The sequence below is a fragment of the Rhopilema esculentum genome, chromosome 13 (assembly GCF_057945365.1).
Source record: "Rhopilema esculentum isolate cy_ngs chromosome 13, ASM5794536v1, whole genome shotgun sequence".
In the NCBI taxonomy this organism is placed as follows: Eukaryota; Metazoa; Cnidaria; class Scyphozoa; order Rhizostomeae; family Rhizostomatidae; genus Rhopilema; species Rhopilema esculentum.
In genome coordinates this window covers 6,830,085-6,853,888 of record NC_142827.1, presented here as the reverse complement: position 1 = coordinate 6,853,888, position 23,804 = coordinate 6,830,085, and the positions used below count along the sequence as shown (strand labels likewise).

Here is a 23,804-nt window from a genome sequence, read left to right as displayed (position 1 = left end):
TGAATCTTTAAACGGGACTGTGATACCAGCAAACAGCAAGCAATTGCAAATTTCTTTTAAAATAAGCCAAATTGTCGTTTTTTCAGTAAAATTTGCTTTTCGATGACGTTTTTTGCATAAAGACCAAATACGTAGCCTGCGCCGCAGACTCTTTGGAGGATTGGGTCTGCGGCGCAAGCTACCAAATACGTTGACGATTATAAACTACTCATTGCAGTATGACAATACACAGAGAAGTACAATATAAACGAACTCGAGTAGTTTAATATGGTAAAGCAATCATAGAAAATTGAAATTGATCAAAAATTATTACAGGTAGATTGTATAGAAAAATTGCTATCGATGAATGATTCTTGAACTTTATACACGCAGTTAGACTAAAAAATCATAAAAGTACTAAAAATGCTGAGATGCTAACTTCGTAACGAGAGATGAAATATTCTACAATTAACACCAGACAGTTTGTTTTAAAAGAGCATTTATCCTAGCTACCAAGAGCGATGAGGTAGAGGATTTGAATAAATATCGTCGTCCTTATTTTTTTGGAATTCGGGGTCCTAACGTTTATTTTATTGTTCATTGCAGTTTTGCTTGTATTTATTCTTCAGCTCCGCCACGTGTTCTTGGTGTCCTGGCTCCACTTGGGGCTCGGCTTCCCTGCAATTAACACATCAAAAGAATTTAACAAATGCATTGGCCAAGATGTCTGAAATACTACAATATCTCAAGGTACATGAAACGACAATATAATTCTAACTTTATAGTTTCGTAGAACAGATATTCAGTAATAAACTTTGTACAAATGAAGACACGATTCACAGCCTTTTCACACACAAAAAAGAGCTGTATCCGACGAAAATATACTAAAAGAACTAGATGTAAAATAAACTCAACAAATAATTTGAAAAAACTAGATACAAGAGATACTATCATAACAGTTTTACTAGCAAACATCTTGCATTCCAGCTACAACTGACAAGCATTTGATTTATTCCTAGAAGTGAATCCAGATTATTCAAATAGATCTGGCTATTAATTGTCCAAATCGGCAGTAAATCATGCTTTCAAATAAAATCTCATGAAAAAGAAACACTGAACTGCGTCTAAAACTAACTAAACATGACTACAAACTAACTCCATTCTCCCGTGTCTCTCTACCAATCACGATCTACTCAAGTCTGTTGACGTATCCAGTCTAGTCGACTCCGCTAAGGGACGGACTTCTGAGCGATCCGAGTCTCTTGGACTACTTTCCGGTGACCTTGACATCGGTGCCGGATTGTAGTTGTAGCTTCTATTATAGTATGATGGGTAATAGTCCCGCCAATTCTGAAAGTACTATTAGAACGAAGAAACTAGTCAGCAGGACTTACAAGTCTCATTAACGGTCTCTGTGGTAAACACAACGCAATATGACACTGATAAAAAGTAATGTGTTTATAAACTCGTCCAAGAACTATCCATCACTACTGACACTAAGCCAACAACCAAATTTTTAAATACCTTTCTACAATTTTTATCTGCAATACGCTGTTTAAGATCGCTACATTTAAGGTGGCAATAACAATAGATGCAAACACCGCAAAAGCAAAACCTAGGGTTTTACAAAATATTCTTGTAACAAAAAGACGTCAGTTTGGTAAATTCTTTGGTGGAAGATATTGATATGGAAGTTGATATCCATCTAAAGAAGGTTAATTGTCAAGTTGTTAGTAATAAGAACAAAGATGATTTATGAAATGTTTAAACAACTTTTAACTTGAAAATGCCCTCATTTTTGCTCTATACTAGTCTGCTGGTGCTAAACTATTGATGCTGATTTCTTACCGTTCTAAGTCCGGTTGCTGCTCCTGAGCTTGCGCCAGTTCTAGCACGTGCCCGTGCTTTCTGGAGCGCTTGCTCGGCTGCCTCTGCCCGTTCCTCTGCATCCTCAGACTCCATTTGAGCCTTCTTGAACTTGGCAAGATTCTGCTGTGCTGAAGACTCCTACAGATGACAAAAGAAGTTGCCATTTGTAATTATTACTCTGTACGCGTAAATATAAAAAACTTAACTTTAGCTAGGTATGAAAGACAATATGGTATGAACTTTGTTGCAAAGACGTAAAACAATATTTCATCGTTGGTATTTCAATAGAACAGTCAACATTAGCAACTTGATCAGCATCAGTCGCCGTATGCCGATGTACAGAACATACCGCTTCATCGAGCTGTGATTTCATCTTCTTCAGTCTTGCATTCAGTTTGTCAACCTGTTCTTGGGCACGCTCTGCGTTCTTGTGATCCTCTTCCATCTGGAATTGCAAATCTTTGTACTTCTTTTCGGATCGGCGTTGGTTCTTAATTGTTTCGGCACTCTTTCGAGACTCGTCGTCCAAGCTTGCTTCAAGATCGCGGCACTAAAATACAAAAATATCTTTCAAAAAACAGAAAATATTTTAATATTTTTGGTAGGAAAATACTGTTGGATGTTTGGTAGTTATCTGCGAGCTTCTATGAAAGAATTGAAGTTAGAGTTAAAGGCTAAGATGAAAGGTTTGACATTATGATGGAAGGTTTTGACATTGATGTTAAAAGCCATGATGAAAGATATCAATAGCTCGATCTTATGAACTGGAAACTATTACTGACTATCAAAGACGGGTATCCAAATCTTGATTCGAAAAAAACAAATTGAATACATACACGTTGTTCCAATTTTCTTATCTGGGCTTTCAAGTTTTTGCCTCCAGCTGCCTCGGCCTCTTCAAGTCGTCCTTGCATGTCACGCAACTGCTTCTCGAAGTTCGATTTGCCCTTTTCGGCACTGGATGCTGAGTCTTGTGCTGCAGCCAACTCTGCTTGCATTCTTGCAACCTTGTGTAAAAATCATGTGCTTAGAATATAGGTATTATTATGAAATGTCCACAAAACTCCGTGTAGAAATCGGATAATAATTAATTAGTATGCTTGTGTGGAATTGGGTTCTAAAGCAAGAAGTGAAACAAATTTGTCTACAAGATACCAATGCATTGTGACAATCGAAACAGATGATTTGTGCCATTGCAAACGCTACAAATCAACGGCGAGGCCTAAAGAGCGAATTTCCACATTTTTTTGATTTCCCACGTTGCTAAATCATAAACACCATTCTAATTCTTTTACCTCAGCCAAAGCTTTGTTTGCTCTGTCCTCAGCTGCTCTTGCCTCGTTCTCCAATTCTTCGATCTCTTCTTGAACAGAGTGCAAGTCACCTTCAACCTTTCTTTTCGAATTCTGCAATACTTGGATTTGTTGTGCCAATTCATGCACCCTATCGTTGTTGTCGTTGCGTTCGTTCTCAGCCAATTTCCTTGCACGCTCAATCTATCGCCAAAGAAAATTAACACTTTAACAAGGCCCAATTTGTTTATCAAAAAATGAACAGTAGGTGCATTTAAGATAAAATCAATTAAGAAGAGATTCTGCAGCTCTTAAAATTGCATCGAGAGAATTATTACTTTCTTTACATTTATATCGAATAGATAGGCTAAAAAAATCTTAGAGAATAGAGGATTCCAAATTATTGCTTTGTTGAATATTTAGTACAAACTTAAAAATTTCACTTTCGAACAAAACTTCGTGTTAAAATATCTCTTTTACGAAGATTTTACTAACAAAGATTCTGACCAATACAATTTTCTAATCTTCGAAAAAATCGCAGGATTACCTGTTCATATGCCATCTTGAGCTCGTCGAGTTCTTGCTGCAAGTCATTGCAACGTCTCTCCGAGCGAGCAGTGACGTCACGGCCGTCATCTCTTGCCCGTTGCTCATCCTCAAGCATTGATTGCAATTCCTTCATCTGTTGCTGCAACTTCTTGATGGTCTTGGACTGGTCAGCATTGACTCTGTTCGATGTGTCAATCTGAGATTCGAGCTCGGCCAAGTCAACTTCAGCCTTCTTCTTCTGTCTTGCATGCTCAGCTTTCGACTTCTGTTCTGCATCCAAGGCTTGCTGTACGCTGTCAATCTGCCGTTGGTGGTTCTTTCTGTAGATTGCATTAAGATGTATCAGTGAAACAATCCTAGAGAACTAGTAGGTAAATCTCCTTTATAGGGGAACCAGTATCGATTGATACCGCTTACAACAAAAACTTATATCTCACAGTTTTCTAAGGCTAGAATAATGCTAGAGAAAAAGGCTGGCATTAACATCAGTTCTTCATGATAACTTTTTAATAACAACCATCTTACCTCAAGTTCTCAATTTCATCGTCCTTCTCGGCAAGCTTGCGCTCGTTGGATTGCCTGACCTGGGTCAATTCAAGTTGTGCTTTCAGCACCTTGCCTTCTTCCTGCTCAAGAGCAGCTTCGGCTTCTTCCAACGCAATTGAGAGTTCTTCCTTTTCCATTTCGTACTTCTTCCTCATCTTTTCGTACTCGTGAGAGCTCTTTCCACCTTCAGACAGCTGAGAAGTGATGCTGCGAATTTCATCTGCAAGAAAGTCATATTGCTACAGCTCACGATGTCAAAATTACAAAAATATCATTCGCGCACAATAATCCCATACATTTTCTTTGTTGTGAAGTGTCTGTTTCATTGATGATATCTACACAACTTGGCAAAAGCTTAAACGGCTATTCTCCAAAAACCAGCTCTCTTTGCTTTTTTATTTTTATCTTGTATCAGAAAGGAGTGTTTTCGAACAACGAGGCAATGTTGTTAAGCGTTCAAAGAGACTGATCTGTTCCTCTTTTGCAATTTTTTTGTTACATCCGCTGAATTTGAAGACTGGAATTGTGAAAAGCTCGCGACTTTCATCAATGAAAGCCTTTGCTAAGTCAGAAGAGCGCAATTAGAACCTTTAGTCTAGTGTTCTAAGGTGAACATCTCATTATCAAGCTATATTATAATGCAAATAGCAACAAAGCAACTTTTCAAGGGGCAGGTTGAAACAAACTCTTTGACAAATACCTTGCAAGTTCTTGTTTTCCTTCTTGAGCGCCTCCATCCTGTCAATGGCTTCGTCGTGAGATGTTCTCATCTTTAGAAGCTGGATTGCACAAAGAAACAAAATGGTTAAGATGAATGAAGCGATCGAAATTAAAACTTTGCAGCATTTTTAACAGCACTGAAATAAAAAATAAGCAGATACTCAAATGTCAATTATTATAACCCTCAAACTTCATGAAAGAAACTCTATATGTACAGCAAATATGCTCTTGATTGAAAATATCCAAGTAGTCAAGAATTGAAATTTCATAGATTGCCTGTTAGTCGCAGCCATGTTAAAGTCACACAATTTACAACGACAAAGCAGGCATTACCTCAGTGGAGTACGAGCGTGATTCGCGTTGCGCGTTGTCGAGGTCAAGTTGGATTTCTTCGCACTTGTTCTTCCATTCGTTGATCTGTTGGTCGACCTTCTTCTGCTTTTTCTCCAAACTTGATGCTTGAGCTTGAGCCTATCGAAAATAGGGATGTTAAAGGTGAAAATTATTTTTGACGTTACTCAGAAAATAATGTAATGAGAATTAAGAATTATCATTAAGCATAAAGACGCAGGAAATGATCATACTATTTACGATAAAATTGCTTTTTTAAATTACGAAGGTAGAGCATTTTTTCAAGCTTTTGAATAATCTAAGATTTGTTAAAACAAAGCAGCAGTTTTACCTTCTCCAAGTCAATGTTGAGATCTTCTAGCTCGCCATTCATCCTGTTCTTGGCTTTCTCCATTGATTGGGCCTTGAGCTCGGCAGCTTGAAGAGCCTCTTCCATCTCTTGTACCTTGGCAGTGAGCTTTTTCCTTGATAAGACAAGAAACAATTCTCAAAAAAATACGGCCAGAAAATATTTTCAATTTAATAAATTGCCTTGACTCGCAGTAGCAATAGGATTGACCATGGACATATTTCTTTGCAGATCGTCACGTATTGCAGATCGCCATTGCAATACTATCATCATTGGAAAAGATTGGTTTCGCAGATCAACTGAAGTTTGAGAAAACTCTTACATAAAAAGGGATATGTCACATTTGTTTAGAATTCCAAGCTTTATGTGATTTTATGTTTATCTCAACAACATTTTCTTATGAAATGTTGTAAGAAATTGCATTAAGGCAATTTTCTAGAATTTCCACGTGGTTCATAGAAAACCTCTTTTTTTAGTTACTTACTTGGAATCTTCAAGTTCCTCAACGCGGTTGGCACCCTCGGTTTCGTATTTGCCGCGCCACTGCTGGGCCTCGCTGGCAGCCTTAGACAGTTTTGATTGCAGAGCACTTCTGACGTTTTGCTCCTCCTCAAGATTCTCATTGAGCTGTTCAATCTCGGCCAAAGCTTGCTGGCATTTATGCTGGGCGTCTTGCTTGCCACGAAGCTCGTCCTCGTACGCTTGCTTCATTTCATTCAAGCTGTTGTCCAGGGTCTTGTTGTTCTTCTGGAGCATGCCGATTTGGTGCTCAAGCTCTTCAATCTGGGCGTTCAAGTTGGTTGACTCAGATGACATCCTTGTTTTCATTGATTCTAAGTCAGAAACGCTGCCTTCGGTGTTTGAGAGCTGTGAAAAACGGGATTGCTTTATGTAACATGTATATCAAACTTAACAAATCAAACTTAACCGTGTTAAAATATCACGCCCAACGAAAAAAAGGACTCACAAGTACTCAAGTAAGCTAACTTATCTAAAAAATATCATTTTGCGTCGAGTAACTTTGTTGAAATACACTGAGGTAAAAGTGAAAAATATCTATTTATCTGCAAAAAGTAAGAAAAAGCTCATTTTGAAACACTTTGAAACTAAAATAATTATCTGTCTAGTATCTTTGAAATGTAAACTTACTCTTTTTTGCCAATTGAATTTACAACTTTATTACGTCAGGTCACAAGATAGGGACAAGAAACAGAGCGCATATGATGTATCTCACCTTAGCCTTGGTTTCGTTCAGCTGCTCTTCCAAAGCCTTGTTGTTTCTGTCTGAGTTTGCCTATCAAACATAAAAGCAAAGTATGAATATGCCTATCAAAAAAAGGAATAAAAATCTGGTGTAGGTAATAATGAAATCTTTGCTAAACATCATACTTTTGTTGTCAAATATAAGGCTAGACAGAGACTTATTACTAAAGTTTCTCTGATGTCCTAATAGCAACACCATTACAAGTCTTGATTGCTAAATGCAAGCTGTTGAAAGGCGATAAAAAAAATTACAGTTAAAAATAAAAAATGGTTGCAACAAGATCTGACCTTTTGTTTCTTCAATGTTTCGAACTGGTTGACCAGATCATCGTAATCAGCCTGCAATGTGCTCTTTTCTTTGTCAGTCCTATATGCAAGAATTGTAAATAATGCTTAATAAAGAAGATTTAATTAAGAAAGGTTTAATTAACAGCTGAAAGGTTTATCGCTGTTATGAGAACGAAAAGGAGAAAAACATGACAGATGATCTGATATTTCGATGAGCATCAATTTTTAATTATTTGTCCGAAAAGCCGACTAGATTATATGTCCGATTAGTTTTCGGTTGCCCTGCTTCACCGAAAATAAATCCCACAGAAATTTTTGGTACTAAATGCATTTCTTTGGATGTTTCAAACGAATCTTGTTATTTGAGCCAATATTTGAGCTTGCGTCTCATCGCCGTTGAGAAATATCTGCGAGTTTGCTACATCAAACATCATCAAAAGACGATCTCATACTTGGCCTTGGCCTTCTTGAATTGATCGAGCTCATCCTGGGCTTCTTGGATTTGTGCATTCAGCTTCTGGCGGGTCTGTTGCAAGACTTGCTCTGAGGCCTGGTTTGCATCTTCCATGTCCTTTCTCATTTTGGAGATCTCTTGTTCGCGCTTCTTGTTAAGCTCGACCTACGAATAGAAAGAAATGGACAGTAAGTAAATTAATCGATAAACTGAATAATCTTTGGTATGAGACTATTATGAAATTTTATTCCATTATACCATGAAATAAACCGCAAAAGTTGTTTAGCCTCTGCTTTCTGCAAATAGTAGATTCATAAATTGGTACATTGTAAACAATGACGCCTAGATATTTTAATAAAGAGTCACGTATTGAACTAAATGCCACGCCTGGAATGATAACATCTTTCTATTTACAAAGCCAAGAAAAGTAGCAATTGGACTATTAAAAGCCCTTTTTTCAAAATCTATAACAGTTCAGTTCAGTTCAGTTTTCATAATTTACATTCTCCACATACAATTTATCATAACAAATAGGATTCCGATTCAAACATTCAAAGGTGAGCAAAAATATGTGTCCTTTTCTCTTCCATGCAACTATCTTAGAAATCATAAAGGCAGCGTACCTGAGCTGTTGTGGCTCCACCTTGCTCCTCAAGTCTGTCTCTCAAGCTCTCCAATTCAGCTTCAAGCTCAGCACGAGCTCTTTCGGCCTATACAAATAAATAAAAACTTTATATAAATGAAGGATCTAAGAATACTTTATAAAAGAAAACTACACATAGGCAGCTTAGACATCAAATATCGGTGATATAATCTAATGACGTAATATAATAGATGGTATTCTTTGACGACGTACCTTCTGTCGAGCCTTGCGTTCGTTTTCAAGCTCTTCCTCGAGTTCTTCGATGCGACGCTAAAAACCAAAACATTATTCATTAAAACTATGTACGAAATCGTTGCGGAATTGGGACAGAAGAAGGTTTCATAAAGCCATTTATTCTACTTTAGCATCATCTGACTATCATCGAGAAGGAAATAGTATTGCTTTGTAGATAAAAGATATTTGAAAAAGCCATAGTTGAGCGGAAAAGAAATCAGTTTGAAGAAAGATGGTGAAAGCAGAGTAGAAGGCCGTGTTGAATTACCAAAAGCTCTTGGATCTTCTTTGCATGATTGCTGATTGTTCGCTGATCTTGTTCAGTTGCCGCGGTCATTTCATTAATGGTCTTGTCTCGCCTAGAGAGTGATTATTCATCATTCGTCAATTATTCATCAAAATTTCGGTAGAGGACAACATTGGCTTGTTATAGGCAACATATTTCTATAAAAATAAAAACCAAAAATATTACACTTACTTTGAAAGCTTGTCTTCTACTTCGCGTTTGGCCTGGAGGGTTTCCGACAAAGTTTCCTGGGTGCTCTGAAAGAAGAAAAAAGCCATATTACCATACCAGATGATATAAAATCAAGACAATCTGTTTTCATTGTCAGTAGCCACGAAAATTCAATATCGTAAACATTATTTTCGGCTAATTATATTGTAGAAGGTGAAGAATTTTTGTTAAAAGCTTACAACAGGGTCGCTATCTATCTTTGATTAACAAAGTTTTCAACCCCATTCATTTCGCATAATAGTTATACAATTCCTGGAAGAACTCACCTTCAAATCTCCTTCCACCTTTCTCTTCTCCTTATCAACTTTACTCCTGGCGTCTTTCTCCTTCTGTAAGCTTATTTCGAGCTAAGTGAGTGAAAAAAATGAATAAGTGACATTGTGAAGATCAAATAGGTAAATTGTATCACAACGGAAGCAGCATAAACGCAAAGGCTTAGACAACGTTGGCATTAAAAACATCGTTTCATTTTATACGTTTTCACGCCGCTATTAAGAACAAATTTGATTATAATGTTGACAACAAATTGGATTGCTAATTATCATCACATTTGCTTTTGCTGACAAAAATCTAAAATCACCATTTCTAATCAAGCAAGGAAAACTTGAATGAACTTCATATCTTGTTTGACTTCAACTCTAAATTTTGACAGACGATCTTTACTGGTTCTGATAACATTTGAAACAAGCAAAAAGAAGTCAAAGCAGAAAACGAGCTTAGTGTTTAGAAGCAAGCTTACATCGGCCACATTTTCTTCCAACTTCTTCTTTGTCTTTGTCAAATGATTGCATTTATCTTCTGCACTCTGAGTTGCATTGATCTGCTCTGAAAGAGAATCTTCCAGGTTCTTCTTTTCTTTGCTAAGCTTTGCAACAGCTTCGTCCTGCCTACTTAGGTCTTCGGTCAGTGTTTCAATCTGTTTGTCGCGGTTAGCCTTCTCTTTTTCGAGCTAACAAAAGAACAATACCAATTTTCAAAATAATTCAATTCACCCGAGTGTATTTCTTTGGCATGATTTGACGATGTTCATCGGCGTGTGATCAAAGGCATATTACAGTCTATCGACAGGCGATAAGGAAATATTCCTAGATCTTGTAAGCTCGTAGTTAAAGTTAGTATAAATTAAAACTTTTAGCATAGGAAGGAATACGATAAAAGAAGGTAAATCGATAAATTATATGGGATGGGAAAACTTAGCTTTTGAAAGGATTTTTTAATTTAACGTTGGTGAAATTGCTTTTAGCCTTAAAGTATACCAACTTTAAATGTTTGTCCTTAAAAGAAGATCAACTTCCCACCCACTCTTTCCTAAAAGACAAATAGTAAAGAAACCTTAGCAATAGATTGAGTATTTTCTTCAATCTTGTCTTGCAATTCGTCTCGTAGAGTCTCAAGTGATTTCTTGTCTTCTTCGAGACGTGAGGTAGCGCCCTCTTCATCTTCCAAGCGCTCCAGTGCTTCCTTTAAAGGCAAAAAATGCAAACGCCGTTAACACACATTAACAAAGCCTCAGAAAAAACTTTGCTAGCAAGCAAAATAAGCAAAGTGTTCTGCCTTAGATTGGTCACAACCAACGGTCAGTTGGTGTCGAATCATCTCTTAGTCATAATCGGATGTTTCATGAGCTGAAGAGCGTCGAATGAAAAGTGATGCAGTACGTTGCAAAATCTTTTCGTGGCATCTGTATGATTCGCAGCACGAAGGACCTATTTCATCGTTTTCTATTGAAATGAAACTCTCTAATTTCTCTTCTGATATATAAACCTGAATGTCACAAACTTAGATAATTTTGCCCATAGTGGTTTCAACCTTAGGGGTACATATCTCAAAATCAACAATTTGATTGACATACGGTAAGCTGGGTCTCAAGCTTGTCTCTGTCAACTTGCAAAACCATGATCCTCTCTTCAGCACTAACAAGTCTCTCGGATTCCTAGAAAATTAAAACGATCAATGAATATCAACAACAGAAGAAAATCAAGAAGTATCACCAGTCCAAAATTATATTATTCTGTTAACATAGGCAGTGAAACATTCCTTACTATTGAATTCTTGTGATAGATTTTCTAGTTTTACAACTTTCACAAACTAAACGCAATCCTAGAAATCACATTGAATTTGTAACTCTATCAAATTTAACAGCTTATGCTTATATCAGGATACGTCTCCTTTTTTGGACAATCTCTGGTGGTATATATAAACGGTCTTTAAAGCATATAAAGCCCAACCATGTGCTTACCTTTTGCAAATCTTCGAACAGTTTTGTCTTCTCCTCCATTGTCTCTGTGAGTTTCTCTTGCAATTCTTTTCTTTCTTTCTCCTCCTTTTCGGCCTTTTCCATGGCTTTTTTAAGCTAAAACAGCAAATGTGATTTAGAACGAATTTTCGAAAACTTCCTGTCATATCATAGGAGGATGAATATTCTATTCCAGAACTTTAGGCCGCATCATATGAAAATACAAAATACAATGGAAATATTTTTCCTTGTCGAAACTGATACGATACATGCATTCAAATTACAGAAGATTTCTTGTATTAACAAAAAAGTGATTATTTGTAGGCCAACATAAGTATAAGTCAAAAACTTTATTGTACTTCCGCGGAGAATCTTAGCAGGTAGAGAATCCAGAGTTAGTATAAGACCTGATCTTACCTCTTCTTCCCTCTCTTTCATTTCCTCTTCTGCACGTGCAACATTCAGCAATGGCTTCACCTGTAGTCACAATAAAAATGTTAAACTTTCAATAACATGGTCAACATGCTTCAGTTCGTAATCACGCTATTGGACAAGGGATAGCAAACTAAACGGCCATTTCTTTATTCCCTTTATGTGTGCAAGCTGCCTTTCCAATGGAAGCGTTCGCATAACGCGAAATGGCACCATGCACTTCTATAACGTTATGCTTACGGAGTTTCCTAATTTGCAGTCGGGGAAAGCTGACCCTTTAGTAAGCAAGAAGAGGAATTGCCCTGACCATCTTTGAAAGTACGTCCCAAGTTTGGTAAAAACACAAGATACACGCATGACACACGCAGAGCACGCGAAAGACACGCAGCAGACACTCCAGTGCATTGCAGGGATCACTCAGCACACAGTGCACGCAGAACTTACTTTATTGAACAACGTCCACCAAGACCAGTTTCTCAAGAAAAGGAATTTGCGCACATTTCGTTGAATAACAGCAAGACCCATTCTGCGGATGGGATGAAAATTAGACATTAAGCACTTACTCGGTTAAAGATTTGCCACCAAGACCAGTCTTTCAAAGACAGGAATTTCCTGACATTTCGCTGAATAACAGCGATTCCAATTCTAAGAAGATAATTGTACGCATGTTCATATTAAATGTAAACATTGTATGAATTGCGAAAGAAGTTTTTGGTGTTGAGGGATGTAAACAAGGCTTCATTCCAACTGCGAGGAAAATTAGAAGTTCTACAATGCCTGAGACGTTCTAAGACGCCTTACACTGGCTTTATTGTGACAATAAGTCAATTTCCATAATGGATTACAAAATTTAAGCTCCTTCTTTCAGGTCCATTTAATTGAGCTGCATAAGTTCAGTTAATGTTAAACAGTTAACCAAGACGTGCCTCGTCTATTCATATAGTTATAAACAGAATCAAAAGTTCATCATGTTTTTAGTGGTTGTACTAAGCTCATTAAGAGGTCCAGATGCCCTTCCTATTTCATTAGAACTGACTTGATGACGGCATGTTAAAGAATGTCATACGACAATATCTATCTTATGCTTCTAACTTGCTAACTGTAAGAGGCCTTGCCCTAAAAACATTTACATTTTTAGACGAAAATTTCAAAACTTGTCTTTTTGCGTTGCTTTATGAAAGCACTGAGTGATTCCTCAGAATCCCCCTGCATATTTACAATCACGCCAAAGTTACACACTTTGAAGGAAATGCATATGGATGTATTATAAAGCAAATTCATATTTTCATTCTGTTAAATAAAAGGCGAAAGGGAAGTTGGATAAGAGGATAACTCTTTGAGATTAGGCTCAGTACGATAAGTAGCTTTGTCAACTATAGAGTATAAAGATGGGCGTAGAAATAATTAGTTGGAAAGGGCACTTTAGAATAGGACCAAATATAATCGAACAGTCGAACATAAGTCTTCATAGTAGTGAACTATAGCATCAAAATAAACGGGACTTGAACATGTGTTTAAAAGTAAACGGTACCTCTGATCGCACATCTTCTTGTACTCTTTGCGCATAAGAAAACCTTTGCAGTAGGCCTGGAATTGAGCAATGATCTTAGACAGCCGTTCGTCACGCATGTCCTCAAGCTCACCAACAATACCTGCCTTGAAGAAGACTTTAGTTGCACCGACTCTGTACTCGGATTGTTCAAGTTGCAAGGATTCGATAAGTTTCTCGGCAGCGACCTTACCGTCAATGAAACCAGCTGGGATGGCGTTTGGAGCCAAAATCTTGTACCTATGAAGTTAGCAAAAGTTTTTTCTATCAAAGCCAAAACAGACTTTATTAAAGCTGAAATAACGGGGGGAATTGGGGAATTTGAACGGTATTTGAATCAAAAATTCAGATAAACACTTCTGAATTTCAGATGAACAATTTCCATTTTTATGGGTGAACAGGCTATGCCAGTTAAAGTCATATAATTTCGAGGAAGAAAGAGTTTAGGGCCAGAAAGAGTTTAGCATTAATCTGGCCAATGCACCAGCACATTCAGCACCTCCCTCAAAAGAACAATAAAGACAGTTCATAGCTTGGGTGTGATACACGAAATCATTTTGTTTTAAATGACCTTCCTCCGTTCATTGGCCGTGTTATCGCCACTCTTTCTGGGCATTGGATGTTAAACGGTTGATCGTTGCAAATAGGAACCACTTTTGCCTGTCTAAGTAAGAAACTTACCTCATTCTGAAGTCCTGGAACAACATTCTGCTTGGGAAACCTTTACGGCAAATACGAATACCCTCAAGCACACCGTTACATCTAAGCTGGTGCAATACAAGGTGGGCTTCAATTAGACCTGGTTTCTTCTGCTCATTGGGGATAATGCAACGTACGAAATGTGGGTACGTGTGGCCCAAAGTTGTCAATAGATTGTGCAGTTGTTCCTGAAAAATTTAATAGACACAGATCGAAAACAACATTAACACAAGGAAACGTGTTTTCATGTAGATATTTGAAATAAAAGGAAGATCCGAAAGATATCAAAGATAGAAAACATACCTTGTGCCTGCTGCTGACAGTTTGGAAAGCAGATCCCTTACGCCTTCCGCCAGTAACTAAAAAAAGACGATTCAGTCAAATCTATAACTTTTTTATACCAAAACAGTGTTCAGTATCTAAGTTGATGATTTGAAGTGGCTAGAAAATAACGTCCATTTATCACATAAAAACAAAACTGTAAAAAATGTAGATGTATAGGATATCTCTAACAACGAATAGCTTAATTAGTCAGCACAGGGAGGTTAGCTAAGAACCTACCATCTGGGTTGTAATCTTGGAAAATTTGAGCCAGTAGTGCATTGGTAGCCTTGGCATACAGTGCTGCGCAAGTTTCATTGATGGGATCCTTGTTCTTCTGGAGCCAGTTCTTGACACTGTATGGGACGGAGCCGGCGTAATGATGCAACAAAAAGTCAGCCTTCGCCTTTTCTTTGACGCTTGGCTTTCCGTAACTTGGATGCTTGCCATCGTGGGTCTTGTGGAGCTTGGCAAGGAAGGTCTCGTCAGTTGCTTTTGGGACGATGCATTCCTCCTCAAGAATGGCGAAAATTCCCATTGGCTAAAGAAAGTGATAACAATAAAGCAGTTAGATAACGCACATTACGTATATAACAAAGCTGCTCAATGTGGCAGAATTCTGTAGTCAATACCCAATAAAGGGAACTAATTGGGAGAATTCAATCTGTTTAATATGTAACACATTATAATACTGTTATATTCGTGAAAGTGTTTCTCACCTTCTCAATCAAGGCAATTGTACCTTCCAGATCAAGACCAAAATCAATGAATTCCCATTCAATTCCTTCTTTCTTGTATTCTTCTTGCTCAAGGACGAACATGTGATGGTTGAAAAACTGCTGCAATTTCTCATTTGTCAAGTTGATGCACAATTGTTCGAAGGTGTTGTACTATTGAAGGAAAAATACAAATTTCCGTTTCATTCTAGATTTCAAAGCGTGACTCGTGTTATTCTAGATGACAGAAAAAACCTGCTTGGTTGCTTCTATAAACATTTATAAGAACATAGGTTAGAACATTAACCAAATGCTTGTAAATGGAAGAAATGCCAGTATACTAAAGTGAAAAAGCAATTACGCGCTAGAGAAAAGGTACAAAGTTATAGTTATTAGAAGTAGTAAAAATCCATTACATAGGACATTTTCGCTTTGACAATGCAATAAGAATTAACAAGAGGCTTCTGAAATTGCTTTACCAGTGACATTGCTGCACACATTTAAGTATCTCAGTGTACACTAGAGTGATATAGATTGCATCAAATGACAGTAAAAGTTGAAGCTGCTTACGTCGAAAATCTCGAATCCTGCAATATCGAGCACACCGATGAAGTATGATCTCCTTTCCTTTGTGTCCAAGGCTTTGTTGACACGTGCGACCAACCACCAGAACATCCTTTCGTACATGGCTTTAGACAATGCGGCTATGGCATAGGTTACTTGGTCCATGTTCTGGCCTTTGTGCACCATTTCGGTTCCGACTTTTACCTTTGGTTTTGTCAGGCCTTTGTGGAACTCAGTCACTGGGATTCCAAGCAAGAACCCTACTTTTTCACCATCTGTTAAAGGAAGGTTAATGGTCGTTATATGTTAAAGTGGTACATCTAACGATAAAATACACATATCTTAAGAAAGACGAATCCTTACGCTGAAACAAAAGCATGGTAAATTTTGCTATATGAAAAATTAACAGGTAGATTTTTACCAGCGGGATCGGCAACCTCAGCTTGCTCTTCTCTTGGCCTTTGCTTCAACTTGATGTTACTCATATGAAGAATGGCAGTACAGATTTTGTACATACTCAATTTCTCTTCTTCATTGAAACCCAAGACTCTGGCAGCGTTCTGAAAAAGAGGTATTGATAATTAAGGTTCCAACATCCAATTTCAAACTTTCTACGGGACAATTTTTACGGGACAAGACCGACTACGGGACAACTTTTAAAAACCAAACTTTGATACGATACACATACTTTCGAATGGGGTTCTTAGCTGGTTTCGATAGCAGGGTTTAAAGCTTGGCCGTCATGGGATTAGATCACAGCAACAGATAAAGACAACCGAGATGAGCTAGACATCACCACCATCTCCCTAAACATGCTATTACCAGTTATGCATATTGCCAATGGTAACGAGTTTTGACAGAATCAAGCAATAGTCATATTTAGGCAACTTCATACCAATATCGAGTTGAAAAAAACAATAACTAGAAACACACTTAAAATTTATTCTTAGAATATAATAAGATCACGTTTGTCTTATAACATACAGGATTTTATCAAATCATTTGCTCAAAACACCACTGGCCGGAAAAAAGTGCCAATCAATATTTATTCATAAAGAAGAGTAGTAGTTTTGGGAAGTATGGTAGTTAAGGCTTATCTACCTCTGTATATTGGAACTCTTCGTGATCATCAATGCCATCAACATGGTAGCAACCTTTAACAAGGAAGTTGTACTCTTTGGCCTCTCTTGAGGGCAACAGAAGCTTTTCTAAAATAAAACAGATTTCCAAGTTTAGGATAATCATAGTAGGAAGTTAATTAAAAATGAAAAAAATCCACAGAACAACGGGATTTGCTTTACCATGAACAAATTGCCATCTAGAATATGCGAAAAGTTTCACTGAGATGGTACATAACTCTGGCCGGAGGAAGACTTAAGTGACATTCTACAGGGTTAATAAACCTAGTTAGTAATCATGACCAACCAATCTTAAATCAATTATTGAATGGTATGAGGTGATACGTAAAAAATAAGCGTATAAGATTAACGAAGAAATGAAGCTGTAATATAGTGAAACAGTGAAGATAAAAAGGATATTTTTACTGTAGAAAGAATGTTAAGGGTTAAATGCAATACCTTGATATTCATTTGATGAGGCATAAAGAAGTTGGTAGAAAATGTGGTAGTTCCTTTCATTGGACATCTGATGCACAACACGTGACTTCTCGAGCAAGTCTACAAGAGGCAATTGATGATTTAAATAAAATACACATATATATCGTTTAAATATAAGATAAAATGCTACAGACCAAGCCGCGAATTACAAAGATTTCTTACAGGTATTAACATAAAATTTCACTGGCAGAAATATATTAAGAGTCTGTTATAAGATGACAAATGGCTCCAAAACAAATGGAACATTTGAGCATAATAAAATGACCATGAGGCAAAAACTCACATGACTCGATATCAGCACCGGCCAATTTACCAGTCTGACTGAAGTGGCAACGGATAAATTTACCCTGAATTAGGATTTAAAAAAGACATTTCGTCAGCACAGTTTTAATTGAAACTAGAAGACATCGAAATTCAAATAATCGATCAATGCATAATAGGTCTCAACGACAAAGCTTTAATTCTTTAGTGAACATCAATAGATGAAAATACACAATCAAAGAAAAGAAATCAATATTGTAGTGATAAATGATATATTAAAAAAGTTAAAATAGCATAATTGATAAAAGTCGTAAAGCTTACAAATCGAGAAGAGTTGTTGTTCCTGATGGTTTTTGCGTTACCATATGCTTCCAGGATAGGGTTAGCTTCAACTACTTGTTCATCCAAAGTTCCACCCATCATATTCTTCTTTTCGGCAGGCTCTTCCTACAAGATTTAAATGAAAGTGCACATCTGATTTTGCAAAGAAAAATCTTTCACAGCACCATTAAGATATACTGCTCTGCAAATTGCAAAGAAGATGCATGGTTTACGTACATGCCAAAGCGGCATTAAAATAGATGCAAGAGACAAATTCACATTTTTTGCAACTAAAAATGCGAAAATGTAAAGATGGCGTTCAAAATGAAAGAGGACGTTACCTTTGATTTCTTTTCAACACCGGCGACTTTTGCGAGGTACTGGATGACCTTTTTGGTGTTTTCAGTCTTTCCTGCACCAGACTCTCCTCTGAAAATTGGAAAGGAAAGTAACTCTTAAAAGTAACTCTGTACATTTTGAATTCCTGAATTTAAGAAAAACACTAGAATATTTGAACCTTAAAACAGAGCTTAAAAGCACACTAACCCAGGCCATGTTTCAGTTATTACCTCGTAACTCAATAAGGTTTTAAGAACAAAGAATTATTTTTATAGGGTCATTTATAAGTGTAGCTGTTGCTTAATTGTTTATATGTTTAAAGATTTGTCGTCCAAGACCCCTCCCCCCTCCCTCAGTAGGCAAGAAGCCTATCGCTATTGGAACAAAAGGATTGTCACAACCCACGCCCTCATAGCTACAGCCGTGATGCCAAATGATATAAAATTACTTACGTGATCAAAAGCGACTGGTTTTCGTGGTCAATCAACATGTCTTGATAGGCGTTGTCAACAATGGCGAAAACGTGTGGTGGCACTTCAGCCCTTCTCTTGCCTCTGTAGTAGTTGATGACGTCATCTGTGTAGATTGGCAGCCTTCTGTACGGGTTGATTGTTACGCAGAAAAGGCCGGAGTATGTCTATTGAAGAGAGCAGCAATGAAAAGTTTATGGCAGGCTGGTGCTTAGATTAGCAGACAACAACCGTCTAACGTTTTTAGCAGATAACAACGATTCGACATCAAATGTTCTTGATTATAATAGTAACACTAGACCAAAGGTCCGTTTGGGGTTCTTCCCAAAAGGTGGCTGCTTAAGGGGAAGAAAGGGGGCAATGGCCTACGAAATTTTCAAAAAGGTTCAACTTAATTCAATGGGGAAATTTAAGCTCTGATTGCAAATTATTCAGATCTGTTGTAAATGATAATAAATAGCCAAACTTTTATCACCCCCCCCCCCCCCTCCCACTAGTTTTGAAGTGCAATAGGCGGTCTCTGTCCGAATCAGGTTCCATACTTTTGCTAAAGAAATATGAAAGCTCTGCTGTTGTGTTTATGATGAGTTCATTTCCACCAATCTGTGACAATTTTTCGACATGGCGATTCAAATTATCCTGAATGAGAAGAATTCCTTTCATAAAAAAACTGGTAAAAGGCGCCCTCATGGCTCAAACCTGCGGTGGATTTATTGCAGAAACAAACTTGATCTGGCTTTGGGTTTAGTGGAACAACAGTATAAAACGAACGAGAACAAACACTGGCTTGGACCGGAGGCTTTAAGCCAACGCGCTTTCTTTAATTCCTTGTTCAGTGAATTAAATCTCATTCAGTATATTTGTTTGTTACTAAACAAGGACGGACTAAAATTCTTCTACAGAATTGGCTTCAGCTTTCAGGGTTAATCAAAGGTCAAGTTGGGTAGAAAATATGAATAAACTGACGATTAAGGAATTTGTAGATTTGTAAAGATTATAAATGTGAGTATACACTGTAGTGTACTTAAAACAGCAGGAGTTTGTTGTGCTGTAGTTTGGAACTGCTCGCCAAACGCAAACTCTCACATGGTTCTTAAAAAACATCCCCAAGACTGCTTTGATGCAGACACAACTTAGTATTCATAAACCTTGAACCCTGTTTTAAGATTTTTATGATGTTACCACGCCCAGTTGCGGCGCCAAGGGGGTAGCGGATATCCATCTGCTCGGTTTTGAATACATTTTCAAATTATGCTTATACAAAGAACTATATAAAGAACCAAAAATCGCTCGAGTGACAAATTCGCTTCACAAATGGGTACCAGCCTAATTTGGTTATCTTCCAGAGTATCCATAAGATGCTATTTCTGCAGACTATTGATTTCAAATTACCAAATGCTATCACTGCTCTTTGTCTCATTGAACAACCTTGATGTATTTCAAACAATGCATCGTTAATATCAATTATTCTCCAAACAGAAAACATTGAAATGAACTGATAACGATTTTGTTTTCTTGCTAACGGGAATTCGTTACAACAACTAGGATTCGGTCCGAGATGCAATCCCATCTTGTTTTAAAGAGAACAATAAAACTCCAGATGTTTTGCTACCATTCTTCTTGTAACGTTTTTGCATGGACGAATTCTCTGCATGAGTGCAAGCTCTTCGCTTCCCTATTAGGAGATCTTGAGAACACAACTCTTTTGAAATAGGACATAATTTGAAAATATCAGGGCGTAATCTTCAAATCCGTTTAAACGCACCAAAGCGTTCTTTGGTGAATAGAACTGCCGGCGGTCTCCCCTTCAAGATTTTAGGTCTCCTCGCATCTCACACCTGTTTCGTTTTTATCGTTTTCAGCTTGGTCTTTTTAAATAAATTTCTACCCTGGCATCAATGCAATGATCAAAAGCGAGTAGATAGCAAAATCAATGACATTTGGCATGCAGATTCATAACAATTTCGATACCCCGCTTTGCATGAACAATTACCTCCTAAGCAATGGTCTGGAAAATGCTAGCCTCATTGAGCCAATGGGCGTGGCAAATCTTTCCTCTGTTCGCCCCTGTCTTTTGAAAGCAGGCCTTTTCGGTGAAGCATTAAAAAAGGAGCATCTTTGTGGGGGCAGTTTTATAGCCCCATATACATAAAATCTAATTTAATGTTATATACATGATAACCCTTAGATTTTGTATGTTATTGCGGCAATTACAGATGAACATAGCTCCTGGGGCCATACATTTAAGGAACAGATGATAAGACACACACTTAACCTTTATTTTGAGAAGACGAACCTTATGCCTAGAAGTATACGTTTTCAATTGTTTCTATTGATATCCATGAAAAGTGGCTGGCTGTACAATAACTCGCATTATTTGTAAACAAACAATCAAGTACAATGCCTCCAAAATAACTACCAAGGTAAATATTTTGGAAACTTTAAATAGTCTGGTGAATGTTACAAGTCTTCAAAGTGGTTCACCCGAAGCCTAAAATTCATATAATACTGTTACGAATTTGAAGCAGAAAACTTCGACGGTAATTTAGATAATTGTTGCTTTCTTAAGAGACAATTTTTTACATCGATAAAACACTTACGTAGATCATTGCAGCTGTATATCTGGCCTTCAAGTTGTACAAGACGCTAGCTTCGTTTAGATAGGTCAGTGCTGCCATATCTTCTGTCTTTTCGAATTTTGGGGGATTCATTTGTTGGATGTCATCTTTCTTGACAGTATAGCTCTGAAACGGTAGATTGAATTAGCTTAACTGTAGAACTTTACTTTTAAAAGGTCCATAGTATGGCAATCAACGAATACTTCTTAGACATGGTGAATTTAGCTTGAATTATTCTTGAATATATGTTTAAGATTAAAAAAAGGACATGTCCTCTACCTTTCCATCCTGAGTCTCAACTTCGCATTTCTCCCCGGTGGTCGATTTGACTACGGCAGGAATAAAGCCTTCAATTCCCTTCTTTTCTTGTTCTGGAATCCAAATCCATTTCTTTGCATCGAAAGTTTTAGTTTGGTCTTGCAGCTGTTGTGCTTGCGATTGCCGCAAGTATTGCATTCCCTCGAAATCTGCACCGTCTTTCGTATCCATAGTTGCTTAGTTTGCAACAACAATTAGATTTCTAGCCTTTGATTTCTCTCCCTTTTTGCTCAAGCTTCCTAAACACAACACAAGTAAGCTTGGCTTGCCCTAAGAACCGATCAACACAGGAGAGGACAGCCCTGAGCACCGATCAAATGAGCAACCACCTCCCTTGAGTATCCTCAATTATTTTATATTATGATTCTACAACAGTTACTTAGAATATGAATAGAACTCCGCCTATTAGAACATTCGACCAATCAGAACACGCCATCCCATTCGATGATGGGCAGGGCGATTGCCTTGCTGAAGAACATGAAGCCATAAGGTGCCAAAATTGCCAGTTTGGCTTCCACTTTTCCAGAGAAACAGAGTAAGATTGCTAAAATATAGCTCTTGAAAGAACTAGCAAGTCTTTGCGAAGACGTTGGAGCTTATAGTGTTCAAATATCGACAACACAGACCTGGAAAATTCAAACAATATTTGAGAAAATGGAGGGCCGGACGCGTTTCCCAACACATATGGAATCCCCAAAGAGCAATCATTTCGCGCTTAGAAACAATCAGGGGATAAGAGACAATAGGACAAAGAGCTTGAGCATATTTGTATAGGGCCTTCAATAAGCTTTTCTCAAAAGGCTCTTTTGAGCTAGGAGTCAACATTTGCTGTCTATGGAAGTTTTAGAAACATAGGTAGAGTCGAGTAAAGGTCGTCGAACCGAAGTTTACCAACGTACATTTGAGACAAAATGGTTTTTCGCCTTGAGTTACCGTTGATTCAGTTTTTATGAGACTTTTTCCAGACTTGCTGCTCGGCGGCGGAATTTCGCTTCCAACACAGTAAAACAAAGAAGGACATAATAGGATTATTACTTGATCTTTAGTTCAATTGAAGAACAACAATATGCATTGTTATGAAAAGGGTTGTTGAAGTCAAACACTCTGGGTCCTTAGCCATTGAAAGCAAAGCGTTTTATCCCTAGGAATCACCATCACTTCTCCATTGCAATAACCTGTATTGCATTTTTACAGCAAATTTTTACTATTAGTTGCAGAGGGTCAGGATTGTTATATCGCTTCTAGTTAAAGTCACAGAAAAATAAAACGAATAAAAGATCAAGGCTGAGACAGTTTTCAATCATTATTTCAGCCTGGCTTGATTGTTTCAAAATACTTTCTGCAAAACTGCCTATGCATACCAAATAAGGTCATCAGTTGTTCTAAGCAATATGCTCTTTTCATTGAGATCTCTTTTTCAAGGAACGCAGTAGGAACCGGCTAATCAGTGTTGGCCATCACCTTGTAAACATCAACTTAGCGTTCCTAAACAGCTTTAATCTCCAGAAACAGCCATAGATCGCAAGGAATTTCTAACATTTACAATCCAGAATGGCATAGTGAAAATGGCGAGTGCTGGAAAATATAGGAAGGCCATGGATCGTGTTTTACGATTTTATTATTTGCTAGGGTTATTTTGGATTAAAGCACAATCAAAAGAGAATATTGAGAATCAATTTTAGCACAGTTTGATTACTCATAACTTTGTAAATTAATGGCGTTTGCTTCCAATGAAGTTCCTGTGATAGGCCTAGCAGATATCTATAAATAGTCAGTTTATCATTGGACTTGAGTCAACGGTGTCAATTTTACATCTTCATGTTAGCTAAACGTGGATCATAGAATTTGACACCTTTTTATCTTTTTCATCTTTTTTAATGTAAAGAGGGTTGCCCTTCACCCGGGCTGATTTCCAAGTGTCCCTTTATTTAAAAACTCCAAGTGCAGTCAAACATATAAAGATCGAATTGAATGCAATATTAAGTGAGTAAAAATTGTTAAAATCTTACTGCAGAATTGATAATTCTAAAACGAATTTTAAAAGAAAGGAAAAGCGAATTGCAAATTCCACATTTTACCACCTCGACAAGAAAAACATCTTTACCCGTTAAATCCCCTCCCCCCCCCCCCCCCCGTTACATGTCTCTTCTTGGCAAATTCCAAATCTATCCCAATATTGCGCAGGGCAACAAAGAGCTCTTGGAGTTTCGGGTGAAGAGGCCACAGAGGTATGGTGGAGTGTCCAGAAACGTCCTGTGAAATTGATAACATGAAGAATATACTTTGTGCC

At 37.5% G+C, this 23,804-nt stretch overlaps 1 protein-coding gene across 2 annotated transcripts; it reads right to left on the bottom strand.

Moving 5' to 3' along the window:
* Positions 1 to 244: 244 nt before the first annotated feature.
* LOC135691812 (uncharacterized) lies at positions 245 to 21,866 on the bottom strand. 2 transcript variants are annotated; one of them, XM_089112088.1, is made up of 40 exons: positions 21,476 to 21,866; positions 21,179 to 21,322; positions 18,561 to 18,745; positions 18,111 to 18,198; positions 17,770 to 17,895; positions 17,471 to 17,534; positions 17,149 to 17,247; positions 16,673 to 16,779; positions 15,993 to 16,131; positions 15,578 to 15,846; positions 15,011 to 15,181; positions 14,532 to 14,832; positions 14,274 to 14,329; positions 13,953 to 14,158; positions 13,254 to 13,511; positions 12,286 to 12,367; positions 11,708 to 11,767; positions 11,294 to 11,407; positions 10,907 to 10,987; positions 10,387 to 10,515; positions 9,794 to 10,003; positions 9,321 to 9,401; positions 9,016 to 9,080; positions 8,806 to 8,896; positions 8,517 to 8,573; positions 8,284 to 8,370; positions 7,659 to 7,825; positions 7,207 to 7,285; positions 6,890 to 6,949; positions 6,140 to 6,522; positions 5,638 to 5,770; positions 5,289 to 5,426; positions 4,936 to 5,014; positions 4,215 to 4,455; positions 3,688 to 4,009; positions 3,144 to 3,344; positions 2,685 to 2,855; positions 2,198 to 2,398; positions 1,828 to 1,986; positions 245 to 657 (listed from the first exon to the last, which is right to left on the bottom strand). In XM_089112088.1, exons 1-40 carry the CDS (start codon positions 21,683 to 21,685, stop codon positions 598 to 600), a joined length of 5,874 nt encoding a protein of 1,957 aa, XP_088968214.1. In that variant the 5' UTR covers positions 21,686 to 21,866; the 3' UTR covers positions 245 to 597. The 2 variants fall into 2 exon arrangements, with proteins under 2 accessions (XP_088968214.1, XP_065065861.2); XM_065209789.2 differs by lacking the exon at positions 12,286 to 12,367 and adding an exon at positions 12,167 to 12,248.
* Positions 21,867 to 23,804: the final 1,938 nt, after the last annotated feature.